Source organism: Hemiscyllium ocellatum, chromosome 15 (assembly GCF_020745735.1).
Source record: "Hemiscyllium ocellatum isolate sHemOce1 chromosome 15, sHemOce1.pat.X.cur, whole genome shotgun sequence".
NCBI classification, from domain to species: Eukaryota; Metazoa; Chordata; class Chondrichthyes; order Orectolobiformes; family Hemiscylliidae; genus Hemiscyllium; species Hemiscyllium ocellatum.
This window is the reverse complement of record NC_083415.1, coordinates 46,218,570-46,242,384: the sequence shown is the minus strand read 5'-3', so window position 1 is coordinate 46,242,384 and position 23,815 is coordinate 46,218,570. Positions and strand designations below refer to the sequence as shown.

Sequence of the window (23,815 nt, the reverse complement as noted above, 5' to 3'; positions counted from 1 at the left end):
TTTTCCCTTTCTCTAAATTGCTGTCTATCACAGTTGGTCTTTTTTTTAACCTTTTGCTTCAGACATTTTGTCTTCACTTGCTATTTATGCCACCAGTGGTTTTTCCTTACAAAGTAACAATATATATATATAATGAACATAGAACTTATGAAATATTAAAGAAAACAGGGACTAATGACATGAAGTAGACACATTCTATTTTGGAGTACATTGTTAAAGTTGATGAAAGCACATCTTAAGGCTTCAGCTTTAATACCTGGCACATTCACTTCGAATGCCCATAGAGTAAATATCTCAGTTCATTACTTGTAATAACATTTTGGTTCTCTTGTTTTTTTCCAATCATATTTCTAATTTTCATCCTGTTATTTCCCAGACAAAGGACAGATGACCCAACTTGAAAAATATTGAAGTAAACAATTTTGAAACACCTAGATGAACTATCTTGAGAATCTACAAGTTCTTTCCCTTTCTTTTCCTATTATTCCAATGTGGTAGTACTCCTATTGCCTCAGGAGAGTTAGAGGTTCATTCTCTTGATTCTGAGATACCTTGTGGACAACATCCTCTGAGTTTTGATGACTCTGAGAATTCTGTGAAAGACTTGTCCCAACTGTATTTATGCAGGAGGCAGAATCAGCCTCAAACTCAGATTCTAGTGTAGCGGCCTGCTGGCTGCTAAAACACAGATAGATAGCGAGTTTTATAGAGTCATAGAGATATACAGCATGAAAACAGACCCTTCAGTCCAACCCTTCTATGCCAACCAGACATCCCAACCCAATCTAGTCCCATCTGCCAGCACCTGGCCCATATCCCTCCAAACCCTTCCTATTCATATACCCATCCAAATGCCTCTTAAATGTTGCAATTGTACCAGCCTCCACCACTTCCTTATTCCATATATGTACCACCCTCTGCGTAAAAATGTTGCCCCTTAGGTCTCTTATATCTTTCACCTCTCACCCTAAACCTATGCCCTCTAGTTCTGGACTCCCCGACCCACAGAAAAGACTTTGTCTATTTACCCTATCCATGCTCCTCATAATTTTGTAAACCTCTATAAGATCATCCCTCAGCCTCAGAAGCTCCAGGGAAAACAGCCCCAGCCTGTTCAGCCTCTCCCTGTAGCTCAGATCCTCCAACCCTGGCAACATCCTTGTAATTCTTTTCTGAACCCTTTCAAGTTTCACAACATGTTTCCGATAGGAAGGAGACCAGAATTGCACGCAATATTCCAACATTGGCCTAGCCAATGTCCTGTACAGCCGCAACATGACCTCCCAACTCCTGTACTCAATAGTCTGACCATTAAAGGAAAGCGTACCAAACACCTTCTTCACTATCCTATTGAACTGTGACTCCACTTCCAAGGAGCTATGAACCTGCATTCCAAGGTCTCTTTGTTCAGCAACACTCCCTAGGACCTTCCCATTATGTGTATAAGACCTGCTAAGATTTGCTTTCCCAAAATGCAGCAGCTCGCATTTATCTGAATTAAACTCTATCTGCCACTTCTCAGCCCATTGGCCCATTTGGTCCAGATCCTGTTGTAATCTGAGGCAACCCACTTTGCTGTCCACTACGCCTACAAAGATTTGTAGCTCAGGTTGAGGTTTTGGATGAAAGTTTGCTTGCTGAGCTGGAAGGTTCATTTTCAGATGTTTCATCACCATACAAGGTGACATCATCAGCACGGTGGCTAAGTGGTTAGCACAGCTGCCTCAGAGCACCAGGGTCCAAGGTTTGATTTCAGCCTTGGTGACTGTCTGTGTGGAGTTTGCACATTCTCCCTGTCTCTGTATGGTTTCCTCTGGGTGCTCTGGCTTCCTCCCACAGTCCAAAGATGTGCAGTCAGGTGAATTGGCCATGCTAAATTACCCATAGTGTTAGGTGCATTAGTTAGATGGAAATGGGTCTGGGTGGCTTACTCTTCGGAGGGTCTGTGTGGACTGGTTGGGCCGAAAGGGCTGTTTCCATATTGTAGGGAATCTAATCTAATCAGTGAGCCTCTGGTGAAGCACTGGTATTATGACCTGCTTTCTATATATGTGTTAAGGTTTCCCTGGGTTGGCGATATCATTTCCTGTGATGATGTCATTTTCAGTTCTTTTTCTCAGAGTGTGGTCAGTAGGCTCCAAGTCAATGTGTTTGTTGATAGAGTTCCAGTCAGAATGCCATCTTTCTAGGAATTTGCATGTGTCTCCTAGAGCATGGCATTCCAACTGGAACTCAATCAACAAACACATTGGCTTAGACCACATTTATCACCGCCTGAGAAAAAAACAGGAAATGATATCACCACAGGAAATGACATCACCAACCCAAGGAAACCTAAACACATAAACAGAAAGTGGGTCACAACATCAGCACTTCACCAGAGGCTCATTGATAATGTTACCTAGTATGGTGACGAAACATCTGAAAACAAACATTCCAGCTCCGTAAGCAAACTTATATCTGGATAGAGATAGGTTAGCCAAGTTAGTAAACAGCAAATGGTGCTGGATACATTGGTTAAATAAAACTCTGAAGTCACAAAATCTAGACACACAATGCAAATAAAACAGTCAGTGCTTAAGATGTTAGCATAATGTAAAAGACAACAGCTGTTCTAGACCGACATACCCCAACAAATTATTGACCAGACAAAGAAACCCCAGTCAGAAAGGCACCAGGTCCTGCTACACAACGAAACAAACAGGAGCAAGCCATCCAAATGATTGACAATGTGTCAAACTATTAAGCGAGTCTCCATGATTGGCCAGAACTATAGAAAGTTCCAGAAAACCAACCAAAAAGGTATAAAAACAGGGTTCATCTACAGACTAATCTCTTGGACACTTTTGGACCTTCTGAGGAGACTGACATGACAAAAGGTAGAGACCAGCTGACCACCTGGAGAGAGAGAAGGGAAAAGAAAGCAGCTTCACAGTCCCACAGAGAGAGGAAGCAGCTGAGATAATCTACAGGAGACTTATGAAGTATTGAGCTTAAGAGGCCAAATAGGATTAGAGATAGTATTGTTTTGTAGGAAAAGCTATTGTAACTTGTTGCCTAATAAAATAGGACTGTTTTGCATTGGTAGCACCTTGTGTTCATAGTAATTTGACCACTTTGGTATTGTGGGACATCTGGGCAAATTCATTCATAACATTCTGGTTGGAGTTGTCTAACTTCTGTAAGGAGGTACGAGATAATACTGGGCTTTTGCAGGATGGTTATGAGGGGAAAAGGAGTGTTTTGACATGTGTCCTTTCATCTCACCGTCCACATGCTTGTTTTTATTAGTGAAGAACTAGCGAGCACGTTTTGTAGGAACCACCAACTAGGCTCACCTGAATAGTTTGGGCAGAGAATGTTGAACTTTGCTACTTTTGATGAAGTACGAGTGGTGTGAGGTTTTTTGAGGGCATATCACCCCACAAGGCCTAACAGGATTGCAGATGGACAATGAAATGATTGCAAATTAAATGTAGCTTCGTGTATTTGACCTTTCAATGTCTTAGTGCCCAGCAGTCATGCATCCTGTGCTGTTGTCCATCAAATTGACCTTGACTCCATCTGCTCTGGGCACTGTCCCAAGCATTTTCCGTAGTTAAAGGTACCAACAATATAGGCATGGCTATTGAAATCTCTGCTAGACTACCCATATTTGCACCCCTGTGGTGTGGTTAGGATGTCAACACCCCGACAACATGTCACTTAGTCCAGATATCATCCTACTAAGTTCGGTTTAAATTGGCCCAAAGACTTCAGAGGAGTTTTCTAACAAACAAAACATGGGAGTCAGACGGACAGTTTGCTTTTACATGTACAGATTTTTAAAAAATAATTCATGGAATGTGGGCTTTGCTAGCTGGGTCAGCATTTCTTGCCCTTGAAAAAGTGGTGGTGAGCAACTTTGTTAAACTGCTGGAGCCATTAGCTGTTAGGGAGGGAGTTCCAGGACTTTGATCCAGCAACACTAAAGGAACGGTGATATACTTCCTCAGTCAGCATGTTGAGTAGCTTGGAGGGGAACTTGCAGATGGTGGTGTTCCCATGTATCTGCTAACTTTGTCCTTCTTGAAGGAAATGGTTTTGGAAGGTGCTGCTGAGAAATCTTGCTGAATTTTCATCTCCCATCTTGTAGACAATAGACTCTGCTGCTACTGAGTGTTGTTGTTGGAGGGAGTGGATATTTGTGGATGTAGTGCCAATCAAACAGGTTTTTTTTGTCCTGGATGGTGCCAAGCATTTTGAATGTTGCTGGCTTCCTTCAGAAGTAATTTTGACTTCTTAAAACTACCACATGCACTGACAATTGCTTACCATGGCAAGTTAATATTCCCACAATAGTTTCTATTTAGGCATTTACATTAATAGTTGTTTTTCAACAGTTGCTAATGGCTTTCATCCAGTGTATTTACTAATAGGTAACTCATTTATCCTTAACTTAGAATTTCTCAAGCACCGACTTGAATCTTGTGTTCAACCAAGCATTCACAATTCAGGTAAAACGCAGTTTAAATGTATACAGGAATATCCCACATTGTCTCATCAAATCATCCCTACCAAACAATTTGCAAACTCTCTCCACAATATTCTATTTGGCATTACCTAACCAAGATCAGCATAGAATGGATGCAGAACAAATATCTGTATTCAGTCAAATGCTCTGATGGCTATTGCACAGGTGGTCATTCAGACAATATACCAGAACTTGCGGACTGTGTGAATAAAATTTAATTTAAGAATGGCATTCTAATGATGGCAATTGCCCAGATTCAGAGCAGTGAAAATGACTGGATTTTTTTTTCATTTGTCCTGAATACATAACACAACCTTATGCTTAAACATTAAGTTTACTTTATTCACTGATGAGATGTGGGCATTGCTGGATAGACCAGCATTTATTGCCCTTCCTGTATTGCCCTTGAGAAGGTGGTGGTGAGCTGCCTTCCAGAACCACTGCAATCCTTTTGCATATACTCACAATGACATTAAGAAGGGAGTTCTAGGATTTTGACCAATGAATGTTAAGCATTGATTGTTTTGTAGCAGTAGTATTTACTCATAATTGCATTATCATGCACCTAAACTGCATGGACCCTGGTCTGATAATATGTACCCGATTAAAGTAAGAAAAACATTTGGTATTTTATTTCCAGGAACCAGTTGAAAAAGCACATAATCCCCATTATGTGGCTCTTATGGGTTACTTTTTAATGTTATTGCATGAAATTCTTCCCCCTTCCCTGACCTCCACAATTTTGAAACCAATGATTTGGTCATTGGAATCTTCTAGGATATTTAACTAACTAGCTGCAAAATCAGTCGATTTTTCTTGTTGTTTTAGTTTATTTTGTGATATCCAAAGACCGCCTAAATGGCATTGTTTATGTCAAGAGACCAAAATTATACACACCTGGTTAATCGGGTTGGATTTGAGAGTGTCTGAACTTCCCATGTAGTCCTCATGCCATCCATGAAAGCTGGGTGAATTCAGTTCTGCTGTATCCAGACAATCAAGACTCCTGTGGATGGATTCACTCACTGATGCAAGATAGCTGTGGCTGTACAATAAAGATTGTATTGAAGATTGTTCATTAAAACACATGAGCATTCAATGTACTCATTCACATTTTTAACATTTTTCTCAGAATGATATAATTTGAGAATTACACAGAATTATGTTGAATATACAACCCAGAAAAAGACCATTCAGCTCAACTGTTCCGTGATCATGTTTATGGTCAGCACGATACTTTCCTACACCTCTTCATCCAATTCCACCAGTTTCAAGCATAAGAATTCAGATATGCATAGGTCATTGAAACGTAAAAGGAAAATGCACATTTAAACTGTTTATTTCAGGCAACCTAGTTCTATAACAGTTGATTCTTACAGATGCACTTAGAATGCATCAGAAGCAGAGCTTATGCTGAGTTTATGTCATCTTGTGTATTCTTAGGGTCACGCAATTAACTCAACTTCTAGACAGTAACAACATATGTTTAAATTCTATTTAGAGCAGCATGTGACACATCAGCTTCACCAAGTCATGTAGCAAAAAATACTTCAAAAACGAAATGGACCCTTTAGAAAATACAGTATATTTACAGAAAAGAACATGAATTGCTGTGGTATTTTCATTCTGAATGAAAAAAAAAGCCCTTTAAATGTTTCCTTGAATAACAGTAATTCTGTAACTGTTGTGTTATTGTACAAATAGTTGGATTGTGGTGCAAAGGCACATTTTACATTTGTCTGATTAAAACTTGCAAACTTTTCTAAGTTTGAGGTCAGAAAATATAACATGATAATAGTTTAATCTTGAGCTTTATGATACAATGTGAACACATTGAATGTTCCAAGCAGCAGCATCACACCATCGTGTCATGGTACAATCATGATAAAGCCAGAAGTCAAAGTACCTTAGTTTCACATTGTTGTGATTTTTACTGCAGTATTTAGCTGCAACCAACATCTGGATTCTAACAGAAATTCCTATGAGAACCGATGGAGATGGAGAGCAGGCAGAGTGGTAGAGAGAGAATGGTTTCATTTGAAAAATGGGGAAGCCACGTCCATATGGTCACTTTTTTCTTTGTTCTGCATTGCCCATTCAGCGTAAGAGCAGAGAGGAATAAGAAGGGGAATGGGCTGAGGAGTCCATTTAACAAAGTTTCATCACCTACATGCTGAAACAAGAGCAATCAGCAATTCATTCTACAGGGGGAGGATTTAAAGCACAGGAAATCATAGATTTACATGAGTCAGTCATTATTTCTGTAAAACTACAGTTTAGAATTGCAAGTGAGTCAAGATATACAGGATGGATCTTTTGTGTTTATAGTGAAATCAACAGATCCAATTACTGTTTCAAGAATGTGTGAGAATTACTATTAAGGACAGCTTTGCAAATTATGCTAATTGGCATGTGATTAAGCAAAACCTAGAATATGACAGTATCAAACACGATCTCTGGGATTGGTTCCACAGATCAGTAACAATGATGAATGCATCCTATCATGTATTTAACCATCGTAACTTTAATATTTTAGTTGCATGGGATATTAAATTTCATGATTTATGTAAATGTTCTGCGCATTTAAAATAAGCTGTAAAGGCCTGTAAGTATCTAAGTAATGGAGCTGATAACTGATTTTGTGAGGTGGAGAAGTAACATCGCAAATCGTAAATGAAAATTAGAGGTTACCTTGTGTAAGAAATCAGGCAGAGTCATCAGCATGAGCTACACAAAACACAGTTAGTAATAATAAGGACCCACATGCTGGAACAAGAGCAATCAGCAATTCATTCTACAGGGAGAGGATTTAAACCACAGGAACTCATAGCTTTGCATGCGTCAATCATGATTTCTGTAAAACTACAGTTTAGAATTGCAAGTGAGTCAAGGCCAGATATCTTCATGAAATGGGAAACCAACAAATGATCCATTAATGGACCATTAATGAACCAGGATATAATTATTTGTAAAAAAGCTGAACTAGTGATAACATGAGCTTTAACATAAATGGGCTTCATTCCACCTCAAACAAATTGTTTGTACCAGACAAGCATAACATGAAATAGAGTTAGCAGATTACCCAGAACACTTAGACAGAAAAAATTGCACTTGTTATAAACTTTGGAAGTAGATAATCTGAAAACTGTTTGCAACAACAACTCCTTGCACTCATATTGTATTTTAATGATGAGAACAGATATTGAACCAATGAAGGAGAAAATAGGAAAAAGGTGGCCAAATGATGAAGCGGAGAACAGGTTTTTGTGAAATTCTTAAAGGAAAAGAGGGAGATGGGGAGGATTAGAGAGGAAATTTCAGAAAACGTGGTCCAGATGTTACCAATGGCAGTATGAAGGGAGTAAGGGATGCAAGAAGCCTGTGTTGGAGAAACAGAGTTTGGGGGTAGGGTGTACTTGTGGGTCTGGGGCATGTTTTCTATCAAAGGGTCACTGGACTCAAAACATCAACTCTGTTTTGTCTCTCCAAAGAATGCTGCCAGACCTGTTGAGTTTCTCTAGCACTTTTTGTTTCAGATGTCCACCATACAGTTCTTCATTTTATCATGGTATTGTCACTAGACTATTAAGCCAGAGACCCAAGTATGTTCTGGGGAGATGGATTTGCATCCTAGCATGGCAGATGGTGGAATTTGAATTTAATAAAAATCTGGAATTGAGCGTCTAATGGTGAGCAATGAAACCATTGTTGATTGCTGAAAAAAAACCCATCTGGTTCACTGATGTCTTTGATCGAAGGAAACTGGTGTCCTCACCTGGTCTGGTTTGGTCTATATACGATTCGAGGCCCACAGAAATGTGGTTGACTTTTATCTGCCCTCTGTCCAATTAGGGATGGTCAATAAATGCTGGCCTAGTCAGTGACACTCACATCACGTGAATGCATTTTAAGAAACTAGCCTGCGCCAGTGTTTAACATTCATGAACCTGTTCTCTAACACAAAAGTAATATGTTCAAGCCTTGTGCCTTTCTTTTTGAATTAGCTGGTGCTTGGGAGTCTATTGTTCTTTGTTCTTCTCTTTATGGCCACGCCTCAACTAATGAGACTTGTTTTACCAACCAATCCGTAATCTTTTCTCCTGTTGTTGGATTGATTCTTGTATCTTTGAAATGACACTTTGATCTTTCACTGTAAATTCTGTGTCCTATGATCCTGGCCCACTAGCTACCTGACAAAGAAGCAGCGCTCTGAGAGCTCAACCTGTTGGACTACAAACTGGACTAACAGGACAATGCTTGGAGATGGCTTTGTTTATGGTCAAGACCATGGGAATTAATGCCAGGCAAGATAGATAGCTTGAAAATGTGTTGCTGGTTAAAGCACAGCAGGTTAGGCAGCATCCAAGGAATAGGAAATTCGACGTTTCGGGCATAAGCCCTTCATCAGGAAGGGCTGATGAAGGGCTTATGCCCGAAATGTCGAATTTCCTATTCCTTGGATGCTGCCTAACCTGCTGTGCTTTAACCAGCAACACATTTTCAACTGTGATCTCCAGCATCTGCAGACCTCATTTTTTACCCGAAGATAGATAGCTTGCTGTGAATAATGGGACAAGAGTTTAAGGAGGACTTGAAAAACATCATTATCAGGAAAGAGAAGATAAAATCAAGGTTTGTGCGAAGATTTGTAGCTTAGGTGCTCATTGTTGTGGTTCTGTTCGCCGAGCTGGGACCAGTAGGACTCATAACAGCACACAAATCAACTGCCACTCTCAGACAACAGCTCACCAGGACAAAGGACCCGATACCCAGCATGAGCAAAACCAATGTCGTGTACAAAATCCCATGCAAGGACTGCACAAAACACTACATAGTACAAACAGGAAGACAGCTAACGATCCGCATCCATGAACACCAACTAGCCACAAAACAACACGACCAGCTATCCTTAGTAGCCACACACACAGTTGACAAGCAACATGAGTTTGACTGGGACAACATTACTACTATAGGACAAGCCAAACAGAAAACAGCCAGGGAATTCCTAGAGGCATGGCACTCATCCACTGAATCAACCAACAAGCACATCGACCTGGACTCAATATACCGGCCACTGCAGCGGACAGCTGGAACTGACAACCAGAAGCGGCAGATTCAAACCACTACAAATGCCGGAGGAAGGATCACAGAAGTGCTTCACAGGAGGCTCCCAAGCACTGAGGATGTCACCTAGACAGGGGACGAAACATCTGCAACACAAATTCCCAGCTCGGCGAATAGAACCACAACAAGAAGATAAAATGTGATGAGATAGAAGTCGTAATCACTGGGGGTAAACTGCTGTCCAATGTAAAAGCTGAGGGAGGGACTCAATAACAATATTTTAGGATAGGGAATGTTGCTAGAACAAGGTGAGCTAATCAAAAGAGGAGAGGACATCAGAACAATATAGGAACGCACAAATTTTCAGGTCCACACTGCTCCTATAGCAGGTTGAATAGAACAAGTTGCTGGCAAGTATTAGAAAAAGAGGAGAATGAACATCGGATGCAAACCTCAAAATATTTGCTTTCTTGAAGTAACCTGGCAGATCCAGGAAAAAGGGAGAAAATGAGGGCTGTAGATGCTGGAGATCAGAGTCGAGGCTATGGTGGTGGAAAAGCATAGCAGGTCATGCAGCATCTGAGGAGAAGGAGATTGGATATTTCGGGCAAAAGCCCTTCATCAGGAATTGTTGGAAAAACTCAGCAGATCTGGCAGCATCTGTGAGAGAAATCAGAACTGAGAAAGGGTCACTGGACCCAAAGTGTTAGATTAGATTACTTACAGTGTGGAAACAGGCCCTTTGGACCAACAAGTCCACACCGACCCGCAGCCCACCCATTCCCCTACATTTACCCCTTTACCTAACGCTACAGGCAATTTACTAGCACATCTTTGGACTGTGGGAGGAAACCCAGAGAAAATCCACGCAGATACAGGGGGGAATGTGCAAACTCCACACAGTCAGTCGCCTGAGTCGGGAATTGAACCCAGGTCTATGGCACTGTGAGGCAGCAGTGCTAACCACTGTGCCACTGTGCCACCCACAACTCTGTTAACTCTGATTTCTCTCCATAGGTGCTGCCAGACCTGCTGAGCTTTTCCAACAATTTCTGATGAAGGGCTTTCGCCCAAAAGATTCTCCTCCTCCTCAGATGCTGCCTGACCTGCTATGCTTTTCCAGCACCACAGTTCCAGGGAAAAGCCTATATGCCGTAATTAGAGTGGCAACATATCTGGCTGCAAAACAATGTTGATACCAAAATTGCTTCATTATTTTACTGCTGCAAATGTGTTGCTGGTCAAAGCACAGCAGGCCAGGCAGCATCTCAGGAATAGAGAATTCGACGTTTCGAGCATAAGCCCTTCATCAGGAATAAGAGAGAGTAACCAAGCAGGCTAAGATAAAAGGTAGGGAGGAGGGACTAGGGGGAGGGGTGATGGAGGTGGGATAGGTGGAAGGAGGTCAAGGTGAGGGTGATAGGCCGGAGTGGGGTGGGGGCGGAGAGGTCAGGAAGAGGATTGCAGGTTAGGAGGGCGGTGCTGAGTTGAGGGAACCGACTGAGACAAGGTGGGGGGAGGGGAAATGAGGAAACTGGAGAAATCTGAATTCATACCTTGTGGTTGGAGGGTTCCCAGGCGGAAGATGAGGCGCTCCTCCTCCAGCCGTCGTGTTGTTATGTTCTGCCGGTGGAGGAGTCCAAGGACCTGCATGTCCTCGGTGGAGTGGGAGGGAGAGTTAAAGTGTTGAGCCACGGGGTGATTGGGTTGGTTGGTTCGGGCGGCCCGGAGGTGTTCTCTGAAGCATTCCGCAAGTAAGCGGCCTGTCTCACCAATATAGAGGAGGCCACATCGGGTGCAGCGGATGCAATAGATGATGTGTGTGGAGGTACAGGTGAACTTGTGGCGGATATGGAAGGATCCCTTGGGGCCTTGGAGGGAAGTGAGTGTGGAGGTGTGGGCGCAAGTTTTACATTTCCTGCGGTTGCAGGGGAAGGTGCCGGGGGTGGAGGTTGGGTTGGTGGGGGGTGTGGATCTGACGAGGGAGTCACGAAGGGAGTGGTCCTTGCGGAACGCTGATAAGGGAGGGGAGGGAAATATATCCCTGGTGGTGGGGTCCGTTTGGAGGTGGCGGAAATGGCGGCGGATGATACGTTGTATGCGGAGGTTGGTGGGGTGGTAGGTGAGAACCAGTGGGGTTCTGTCTTGGTGGCGGTTGGAGGAGCGGGGCTCAAGGGCGGAGGAGCGGGAAGTGGAGGAGATGCGGTGGAGGGCATCGTCGATCACGTCTGGGGGGAATCTGCGGTCCTTGAAGAAGGAGGCCATCTGGGCTGTGCGGTGTTGGAATTGGTCCTCCTGGGAGCAGATGCGGTGGAGACGAAGGAATTGGGAATATGGGATGGCGTTTTTACAGGGGGCAGGGTGGGAGGAGGTGTAGTCCAGGTAGCTGTGGGAGTCAGTCGGTTTATAATAGATATCTGTGTTGAGTTGGTCGCTCGAGATAGAGATGGAAAGGTCTAGGAAGGGGAGGGAGGAGTCTGAGACAGTCCAGGTGAATTTCAGGTCGGGATGGAAGGTGTTAGTAAAGTTGATGAACTGTTCAACCTCCTCGTGGGAGCACGAGGCAGCGCCGATACAGTCATCGATGTAGCGGAGGAAAAGGTGGGGGGTGGTGCCAGTGTAGTTGCGGAAGATGGACTGTTCCACATATCCTACGAAGAGGCAGGCATAGCTGGGGCCCATGCGGGTGCCCATGGCAACTCCTTTAGTTTGGAGGAAGTGGGAGGATTGAAAAGAGAAGTTATTCAGCGTGAGGACCAGTTCAGTCAGTCGAAGGAGGGTGTCAGTGGAAGGGTCCTGGTTGGTGCGGCGGGAAAGGAAGAAGCGGAGGGCTTTGAGTCCTTCGTGATGGGGGATGGAGGTGTACAGGGACTGGATGTCCATAGTGAAAATAAGGCGTTGGGGACTGGGGAAGCGAAAATCCTGGAGGAGGTGGAGGGCGTGGGTGGTGTCCCGAACGTAGGTGGGGAGTTCTTGGACTAAAGGGGACAGGACCGTGTCGAGGTATTGGGAGATGAGTTCGGTGGGGCAGGAGCAGGCTGAGACAATGGGTCGGCCGGGGCAGGCAGGTTTGTGGATTTTGGGCAGGAGGTAGAAACGGGCGGTGCGGGGTTGTGGGACTATGAGGTTGGAGGCGGTGGATGGGAGATCCCCTGAGGTGATGAGGTCCTGGATGGTCTGGGAGATGATGGTTTGGTGGTGGGAGGTGGGGTCGTGGTCAAGGGGGCGATAAGAGGAGGCGTCCGCGAGCTGGCGTTTGGCTTCAGTGGTATACAGGTCAGTGCGCCAAACTACCACCGCGCCTCCCTTGTCTGCGGGTTTGATGGTGAGGTTGGGATTGGAGCGGAGGGAGTGGAGGGCTGCACGTTCTGAGGGTGAGAGGTTGGAGTGGGTGAGAGGGGTGGACAGGTTGAGTCGGTTAATGTCACGGCGGCAGTTGGCTATAAAGAGGTCGAGGGCGGGTAGGAGGCCAGCACGGGGTGTCCAGGTGGATGGGGTGTGTTGGAGGCGGTAGAAGGGGTCGTCAGAGGGTGGGCGGGAGTCTTGGTTGTGAAAGTAGGCACGGAGGCGAAGGCGGCGGAAGAATTGTTCAATATCTCGCCGCGTGTTGAACTCATTAATCCGAGGGCGTAGGGGAATGAAGGTGAGGCAATGTAAAACTTGCGCCCACACCTCCACACTCACTTCCCTCCAAGGCCCCAAGGGATCCTTCCATATCCGCCACAAGTTCACCTGTACCTCCACACACATCATCTATTGCATCCGCTGCACCCGATGTGGCCTCCTCTATATTGGTGAGACAGGCCGCTTACTTGCGGAACGCTTCAGAGAACACCTCCGGGCCGCCCGAACCAACCAACCCAATCACCCCGTGGCTCAACACTTTAACTCTCCCTCCCACTCCACCGAGGACATGCAGGTCCTTGGACTCCTCCACCGGCAGAACATAACAACACGACGGCTGGAGGAGGAGCGCCTCATCTTCCGCCTGGGAACCCTCCAACCACAAGGTATGAATTCAGATTTCTCCAGTTTCCTCATTTCCCCTCCCCCCACCTTGTCTCAGTCGGTTCCCTCAACTCAGCACCGCCCTCCTAACCTGCAATCCTCTTCCTGACCTCTCCGCCCCCACCCCACTCCGGCCTATCACCCTCACCTTGACCTCCTTCCACCTATCCCACCTCCATCGCCCCTCCCCCTAGTCCCTCCTCCCTACCTTTTATCTTAGCCTGCTTGGCTACTCTCTCTTATTCCTGATGAAGGGCTTATGCTCGAAACGTCGAATTCTCTATTCCTGAGATGCTGCCTGGCCTGCTGTGCTTTGACCAGCAACACATTTGCAGCTGTGATCTCCAGCATCTGCAGACCTCATTTTTTACCCATTATTTTACTGGGCTATTTAGTCATATAGCGCTACTGTGGCAAACACTGAAAAGGCTGTTTTAGCATTTATAAAATTTCCAGGAATAAGTACTGTTAGCTCTTGTTCTCCTTCTCTTTCTCTACTGGAAAAGGTCAGCAGGTCTGGCAGCACCTGTGGAGAGAAATCAGAGTTAACATTTTGGATCCAGTGACCCTTCCTCAGTTCCGATTTCCCTCCACAGATGCTGCAAACCCACTGAGCTTTTCGAACGATTTCTGTTTTTGTCATTTCCTACATATGTTTGTGAAAAAATGAGAATATATCTGACTTTGTTGCGATTATATTTTACAAGTCTATTGTCATATCTTGCATCATTCTGTTTCACATTAAAATGCAGCTCATGGACAGCACAGTGGTGTAATGCCTTGAAGTACTGGCATCATGCAAGTTGCATAGAGTTTCAATTTCCCTCCACTTCAAGAATGATCTTTCAACCCCTAGAACATACACAACAGACAGGTGATTTTTGCATTTTGACAAAAGATTAAAACAGTCTTAATGGTGTACTGTTCCCTTGAACAGTGAGGCTTTGCAGGAAATCAGGGCTAATAGTGAATTGGCTACATAGGAGGATGAAGGGAAAATAATACAGAACTATTGGAACAAAATGTTAATATAGAATTAAAGCATAGACAGAGGAAAAACAGGGTAAAATGGACTTTATCTCTCTTGTAATTTATTTTTAATATTATAACAGCAGCAATGAACTCCTCTGAAAAGACTTTACAAAAGTGTATACTGGAAGGAAGCTAACATTTGGCGAACAGTTAGTGATTGTTGTTAGTAAGCAGAAAGCATTCACTTTAAAACCTGTTTAATGGTTTATTATGTGAGACACAAAAACATGAGCAAGGTGTGGCATATGTCAACAAAGAGTGACCTTTGTCTTAAGCATGCATTGCCTGGGTTCAACAGATTTTCTTTCAGCTGCTGTTGAATGCCCAGTGATTTATGAAAGCTCATTGTTGTACTTTCAGAACCACTGAACGTCAGCTGTTAGAGGAAAATTGATTGTCTTTGATTATAATGAAAGACCCTCCAACAGAGGTATCAAAATACTCACAAAAATTAAAATAGCTAAAATTCAGAATTTAATCTGTTGAGAAAATGCATCCTTGGTAAGTGCCATTTCCTCTACCTAAAATACAAAGTTCCATGATGCAACATGACAGTTGATGTGGTGTTTCTATTAAAATATTTGCTTCAGGTAGAAGAATTTGGAGAATGTGATACTGAACGTCATCAAATGTAGTAATAGCAGCACTGAATGTTTTATTAATTTAATTGGGTTTTATTTCCATGCTCATAAGATTTGTAAATGACTGAAACAGAGAGTTCATAAAAGAATGAAATAAATACAGAAAATTAATTATCAGGAGCAGATCTGCCAAATGTTCTTCTTAAATTATTAATGCAGGAATTGCTGACAGGCCTTACTTAGAACCTAAAAAAAAGCTACAGGGATTTTCTGTGCGCAATCTGCAACAATTCAATCTGCTTATGAAATGGAAAGGGACATTCAGACATAAATCAAGGCAGTTATTAGCTTTAGATATTCAATGAAATTGTAAACTTTTTCTTCTGTGGAAGAGGTATTGTCAACATTGTCTCCTATTGGCTAGGGCCTGAAGGAAGACTCAGGGAAAATCTTGAGTGATAAATTTCGAAAGATAAATGTTAGCTATTCACCGAGATAGTTTGGATCAGTTTTGAGCTTGAACATAATGAAGGCTCAGATTGCATTACATTAGGAGAGAAAAGTCAAGAGTTGTTTTTAAATGTCATTTGAATGTCAACATTGCAGTATTCAGTCAACTATTATTTCGCATCATAGATCTTATCTTTTAAAATGATAAAGCATTTGTTTTCTATTTTTAAGTGGTGTTAATGTTTCTTGTTATGTGGCGTTGTCTCAGTGAGACAGAATGACATTCAGCGACAGGTTGGTTCTTCCTGTTTAAGGCGATTCATGAAATCTTAAAAGAAAACCAAGAATACACATGTTTGCGAATATCTATATGTAATACAGATAAGTGTTACAACTGCATTCTCCTCACATGCCTCTTACATTCATAGAGCTGTACAGCATGAAAACAGACCCTTGGATCCAACTCGTCCAACAGATCCAAGGATCCAACAGATATCCTAACCTACTCTCGTCCATTTGCCAGCATTTGGCCATATCCCTCTAAACCCTTCCTGTTCATATACCCATCCAGATGCCTTTTAAATGTTGTAAGTGTACCAGCCTCTACCAGTTTCTTTGGAAGCTCATTCCATACACGCACCATCCTTTGCATGAAAAGGTTGCCCCTTACGTCTCTTTTATATCTTTCCCCTCTCAGCTTAAACCTATGCCCTCTAGTTTTGGACTTCCCCCACCCCAGGGAAAAGACTATGTCTATTTATCCTATCCATGCCCCTCATAATTTTGTAAACCTCTGTAAGGTCACCCCTCAGCTTCCGATGCTCCAGGGAAAATAGCCCCAGCCTAATCAGCCCCTCCTTATAGTTCAAATGCTCCAACATCCTTGCAACTCTTTTCTGAACCCTTTCAAGTTTCACAACATCCTTCCTATAACAGTAAGACCAGAATTGCACACAGTATTCCAAAAATGGCCTAACAAATATTCTATCCAGCCATAACATGACCTCCCAACTCCTATACTCAATGCACTGACCAGTAAAGGAAAACATACCAAAAGCCTTCTTCATTATTCTATCAATACTGTGGCCCTACTTTCAAGGAACTATGGACCTGCACTTCAAGGTCTCTTTGTTCAGCAACACTCCACAGGACCTTACCATCAAGTGGATAAGTCCTGCCCTGATTTGCCGTTCCACAATTTTCTGTTTTATCAGTTTCATACAATCTAGTCATGAGCACCTGTGAGAACAGATGAAAATTTTTGAAAGGACTAGATCAACTCACAATTTAATCATAGTTGGCCTTGTGAAAGGAAATCTTTTACTGCTGACAGTGACATCTTTTGACAGTATGAACTGTAAACAAATTTACATTTTCGTATTTTAATTTGGTGAAATGTTTTAGAGCAATTAACACATTAGGTCATGAAAGTGGTTGCTTAGGTCTCTCTGGCAGTGATTAGATTACAATTCTCTTGAATAGAATTACTTCACAGTATTTCATTCTTGGTCTGTGTTAAATCACTATTTTCTTGTGGAATGATGCTACAAATGGCATTAATTTTCCAGGGCTTTGTAAGGTCACCATTGGCGAGTGTTCCCAGTTCTGCTTGCTGTGCAGCGATGCTTGCTGGCATAACAGCTGAAGACATCAATAGCCTTGGTTTTATTTTTCCACGTATTTGAGTCAATTGCTAACTTCATTGCCTGCAATAACAAATGGAAAGAGTCGCTGGACTGCTACCACTGTCTGTCGAACTGTTTCCCAGCATAAACCACCTTCTTCACAAAAGCCTTTGCCTAACCACCCTCAGTATGCAGGTGGGAGTAGTTTATCAGCTCTCTAGCAATGTTGCACCATTGCATTAAACAAGAAGGAACTAGAGCTTAATAATAATCATGCAGCACTCCAACCTTCATATAACCTTGACAAATCTCAAGGTAAAACATTGTTTGGAAGAAGAGATTCCAGAATGCAATTGTGACAACTCCCTGGGAGAATACAGGGTATATTGTGGAAGCTAACAAACTTTTAATGATCTGAAATAAATATTTTAAATCTAGTATTATGTATTCAGGCAGGATTAATTAGTAATCTCAGAATAAAAGAATCGCTATGGAAAGAAAGTGATCGTAGTACAACTGAATTGCATATTAGGTTTGAAAATAATTTTAAAAATGTCACTACACAGGTAGAAGGTTAAAACTGCTTAAAGAAATGAAAAGGTATAGTGGTAAGTAAATGTTTAAAGAATTGATTCAGAATTAAAAATACACATTGCATTTAGAAATGACAATTCTGTGGCAAAGATCCATCTGTGGCATATTCAGAAAGTTAAGGATATTGCTAGTTTAAAAAGGAAGCTTATACAGCTGTGAAGACAAACGTCATAAGGAAAATGTTGGAATATATTACTGAAAATGCACTTCGAAAATCATAGTCCAACCGACAGAGAGTTAACATGGTTTAATGAAAGAGAAATCACCTTTTAAACATTGTTAGTGTTCCTTGAAGATGTGACCAGTAGAGTGGATAAAGGAGATCCAGTAGATGTGGAATTCTTTGATTTCCAAAAGATGAAGTATTACTCAAAACGTTTTTACTTAGACAAGGCTATGGGGTTAGGAGAAATACATTAGCATTGTCACAGACAAAGGGGAATTGGGTTTGAATTTAAAATTTGATTGCTTCCCCTCTTAAGTCCATGACAGCGAGGTATAGTTTGATTTACTCCCTTCTTTTTTCACTTCTGTCCATTATTGATAGGTCAAAGAGTGTTCTCCAAACTCTGGTGTTTGGATTCCAATTTTGAAATAAACCCACATCAAAAACCTTTAAGGTGAAATCAAAGATGAGGTTTCTTAACAAGACATTCAAAACACAGGGATATGACTTTACTACTTTATTTATGCACGAGCATACAAGTTAGAGAAGAGAAAGGGAACAAAGTTACAAAAGCTGAATTTCTAAAAAATGAAAGATGTTGGTATCAGTTCTGGTGGTTTTGTATGCAATAATGTAATATCTAATTGTGAGTTTTTTTTGTTGGCCGATCTTGTTGCAATTCTTTTTGTGGGAGGGGTGTGTGTGTGTGTGTGTGTGTGTGTGTGTGTGTGTGTGTGTGTGTTAGATGAGAACAGGCCTTTTATCTGCTAAGGCCTGGAGCTCTCTTCTCATGATCCTAAGACAGTGATTGAAGTTAGAAGTCAAAACTGTATGCTTACACAATTCAATAAGCACAGATTTCAGATATCTGACAAGATGCTTTCTGCTAAGCCATTCAGAGAAATGAGGTACTTTGACTGACCTTATCAAAAATGCCCATTATAAGATGAAAAGATGCTGTTGGTTCAAGTCAGTGTTAAATTGAAATGTTACCATTTTAGGAACGGACAGTAATAATTTGGAATTCTTTTGTGATCTTCCTAACCTGCACATCTTTGGACTGTGGTGTAAACAGGAGCACCCGGAGAAAGCCCACACAGACAGGGGGAGGATGTATAAACACTGCACAGACATTCACCTCAGGGAGAAATCAAATCCAGATTCTGAACACTGAGGCAGTGGTGCGAACCACTGTGGGAGACCTTTAGGCACTTTATAGTCACAATAGGTGGTTGACCAAGTTTGCAGGAGCTAGAGATTAGTTTAGCCCTGTTTCACTGGCTTCAACTTGCAGAAACTTCTGGAGGGTTTTAGTTGAATTTAGCCATGTCTTAGAAACCAGCAGTGTTGACCAAAGGTTACACAGGAGAATCATAAATAGATTTTTTGTTTACAAAGAAACAAGATTTCTGTTCTTGATTTCTGGTCATTACAGCATGGAAAGAAAATATTGTAACGGACAGGAAGCAGAATGGAGGGATGAATGGGGTATTTTCAAGTCAGCAGGCTGGAAGTAATGCTAGGAGAAAGTGAGGACTGCAGATGCTGGATTACCAGCGTTGAAAAATGTGGTGCTGGAAAAACACAGCAGGCCAGGCAGCATCTGAGGATGCTGCCTGGTCTGGAAGTAATGTTGCAAAGATCAGTCCTGGAGTCTCAGTGCGATTTACAATTAATATTGATTACTGAAATAAAAAATCCAAGAGTAATGTAACGTATTCAGTTTTGTTGATGATACAACACTAGGTAAGCTGTGAGGAGGGTACAAAGAGATTGTAAAGAAGTACACATTTGAGTAAACGAGAATTAAAGTGGTAGTTCATGGAAAACGTGAGACTTCTTGCTTAGGTAGTAAGAATAGAAAAGCTGAATACTTCATAAAGACATGTAAGTTTTCATTGTTGATGTCCAGAGAGACTTGGGAACTCAAAATATTAGAATGCAAAAATAGCTTGCAAAAGGAAAGCAAATGGCAGGCTTTTTTTAAGGGGACTGGAGTAGAAGAACAAAGAAGTCTTGCTACAATTGCATAGGTTTTTGGTGCAATCATACAATGAACACAATGTGCAGCTTTGATGGTCATACTTAAGGAAAGGCATACTTGCAATGAAGATGGCACAGTAAAGGTGCTCTGGATTGCTCTGTGGGATAAAAGAGTTGTCCTATGATGACAGACTGAGTAAGTGAAGTTTATATTCCAAATTAGCTAGTAATAAGAACTAACCTAATTGAAATATACCTGATTCTGAATAGGAATGGTAGGGTAGATGCTGAGAGGTCATTTTCCTGGTTGGCATATCAACAATATAGGGGTACTGTCTCAGGATAATAAGTTGATCATTCAGAACTGGGATGAGAACAGATTTTTTTCCTTCAGAGGGTTACAAATTTTCAAAATTAAGGCTTGAATGTACAGATTTTTAGACTCTTAGAGAATTAGGGAGTATGGAAAGAGAAAAGGAATGGTGGAAGTTCTGCCATAATTGTTTTGAATTCTTGAGGTGGCTTTACAATCTACTCCTGTTCCCATTTCTTTTGTTCTGATGTTCAAGTGAAACTAGTAAACCTGCAAAATAGAGCTGAGGGTTTCCGGAGACTGGAAATGAATGTCAGTTCACTGTCTCTGCAGCAGAAATTTCCCAGTAGCAGAATCACGGGAATTCTGTTGCATACAAAGGCTGCACAATTATTAGCTATACATATCTCAAGTCCTTAAAATAATTCACATTCACAAATTGGCACTCCCTTGCTTTCCACGGCCCCATGACCCCTGGTGGTAGTCTCTAGTCAGTGCATGAATGTTTTTACATGCATTTGGTCTACTTACAAATTGACAACATGAAGAATTATTTTGAAATTCACAGGTGTCTTCATCACAGTAAAAATGCTATACAGATTTTTTGTCTTTCAAATTAAGAAAGCTTAACTGAGCACATTTCACTGGTAAGATAACCTCTTTTAGTAATATAATTGTATGTTAATATCAGTTGAGGGACCCTGACCATATTAATCCTTTCAATGATTAATGACATTCACATTCAGAATTTAGGAAACTTAATGATATGATCATTGGGGGTTATCTAGATTCCTTTCTCCTGAATCATGATTTGCATGCACTGTGCTGTCATAGACTTAGAGTCAAAGAGACATACAGCACCAAAACAGACCCTTCGGGGCAACTTGTTCATTTTGACTAAGCATTTACTGATATTGGAGATAGTGGGGGGAGGCCTACCAAAAAATGAATGGGGCAGTGAAGTCAAAGGCAAACAGAGAATGTATTTCCACCTGAAACCTTGTACCTAAAGCCTATTTAATTCCTAGTCTATAATGATTATGCAGACTTCAACTAGGATCTACAATTGGCCTTAGTTTTGTTATGGGATTCATAAAATTATGATGTTTTGATATGACATTCTTAAGGTAAAATGGATCACCCAATCTGATTCTAGAATCCCTGCAGTGCAGAAACAGGCTACTTCGCCCATCTCATCAAACACACCTCCCAAACCCACCTCCACCCTAACCCCATAATTACCATGGCTAATCCACCCAGCCTACATACACCCGAACACAATGGACAATTCAACATGGCCCACACACCTAACCTGCACATCTTTGGACTATGGGAGGAAACCGGAGCACCCGGAGGAAATCCACACAGACACAGGGAGAATATGCAAACTCCACACAGACAGTTGCCCGAGGCTGGCATTGAACCTGGATCCTTGGTGTTGTGAGCCACCACGCTACCTCTAGGAGAATTAATTGTGCTTCTGGTTATACAAAAAGAAACAAGGAATATTCTGTTTCATGACTTAAAGAAAAAGTTGCCTAAAGATTGAGCAACACATCCATCCACGGCCTACTGAAGCCCCTCAGAAGCTTATTTGTGGGCCCTATTCTATTTCCACACACAGCAGGGGGAAGCTCATTCCATGTAGGGACCTCATCAGCTTTTGCTACGTGGGTGGGTGTCAGATCAAGGGCGGAAGACCTCCATTGTGAGCCCCCTAGGTCCACCGGATGTACCTCACCAAACTCACTGCCTCTTTCATCCTCCTCCTCCCTCTTAAGCATGACTCTCTCAACCATCTCCACTCCTTGCTAAAGTCCCCATCCGGGGCTAATCTTGGCTTCTCGGCTTGGTGGGATTCCCTGTAGTCCCAGGACTGGCCATGACTTCCTTGAACTACGGAACCACTTGGCCAGCAGCTCTCAAAGGTAGAATTTCCTGCTTGGATGGGATGAGAGTTTTGCCTGAAAACAACTAACACTGCTCCAAGTCTTAAAATGCAACAGATATGCTGTCAGAATCTCTCCTGGATTTTAACTGGGGTAGGAAACAAAGGATATGGTTCCCTGTAAAATCCAGCTCTTAGTTTATCTGATGTTTGGATAAAGTCAAGTTGAATAAAGGATTTCTTGTTAAACTAATGAAAGTTAAGCGGCAACACTTTATACACTTACAGCATTCATTTGAAAGTTCCTACACATTGATATTCTCAACTTAAAAAGCTGTCTGCACAGTTCCTAAAGGCACTGATCTGAAGCCTGAGGTATTTGAATTTCAATACTACTGAGTTGACCAGTGCAGGAAACAGGTAAATAAGACTGGCAATTAGAGATAATTAGAGACTTCACTGGTACCTCATCTTATTGCCTTCTGTTGTGTCCTTACTATCGTTCAAAGTAAGTTCTAACTGTGTGACCTCCATCTCAGGCTATCTGTTTCTCTTGATGTTTTCAGGATCACAGAACTTGTTAGGTTTATAGATGGGAGTTGAGCAAATGCAAATTGTAATATACTGAGCAATGCTGTGTTATTATAGGTGATATCATGGGCAGTAGTTTTTACTCTCATTTTATGTAAAATTAATAACTTAGTAACCTAATAAAAGAGTGAGGAGTTGCTTTTCTGTCTTTAGTCTCATTGAGGGATTTGCTTCAGTCAGCAGATCTAATTACTAAAGGGAGTGCACATGCAGAATATTTCCAATGTTAAAGGAAAGTACACCAACCAGCTATATTGCAGAAAAGAATAGAAAGAAATATAAAAAAAAAGCTAATCCAAATTGTATTTTTCTAAGATGCAGTTACTTCATGTCAATTGCATCAAGGTGATGCCAAAATGGCTGTGATCACAAATTGAGGTTACAGAGTGATAAAGGTAGAATACTTTCTTCATGACTGATCCATTAATCCGTGTAACAAGTGCTTAAAGAAGGCAGAAATAATACTCCTACAGGAGACACAACATGCTGTAAAGAAGGAAAAGCTGCTGTAAGCTTATTTGTTGAAGTGATACCATCTCAATTCACCTCCAATTGGTTCTAATGATACAGTGGTTTTCGACTTGCCATGCACATTTCCTTCTTTTAAAACTTGCAATATTACTAATACCAATCAGTACAAACAACAACTTGTACTTATACAGTAATTTGAATATAGACTAGTAATATTATGGTGCTTCAAATTCTGTGAAAAGAGTGTATGCCAAGCCAAAGAAGAGGTCATAAGAACTGATGAAGTAGATCCCTTGAACCTGCTCTGCCACTTAATAGGATCATGACTGATCCAATATTTCTATGCATCCACTTTCCTACATGCTCCCCATAATCCTGATTTTCTTATGGATTGAGAATCTATCTATCTCTTAGAATCCCTACAGTGTGGAAATAGGTCTCTGAAGAGTATTCCATCCAAACCCATTATTCTACATTTACCTCTGACTAATGCAGCTACACATCCCTGAACACTACAGGCAATTTAGCATGGCTAA

General features: G+C 41.9%; 1 protein-coding gene across 2 annotated transcripts in view; it reads right to left on the bottom strand.

The window, feature by feature from the left end:
* The window catches only part of LOC132822969 (disks large-associated protein 4-like), a 222,005-nt gene that overhangs the window by 110,034 nt on the left and 88,156 nt on the right, over positions 1-23,815 (bottom strand). For both annotated transcript variants that reach the window (XM_060836438.1, XM_060836439.1), the window contains one exon: positions 5,411-5,519. In XM_060836438.1, the coding sequence (XP_060692421.1) occupies positions 5,411-5,519 (109 nt within the window). The remainder of the gene's footprint in view (positions 1-5,410; positions 5,520-23,815) is intronic.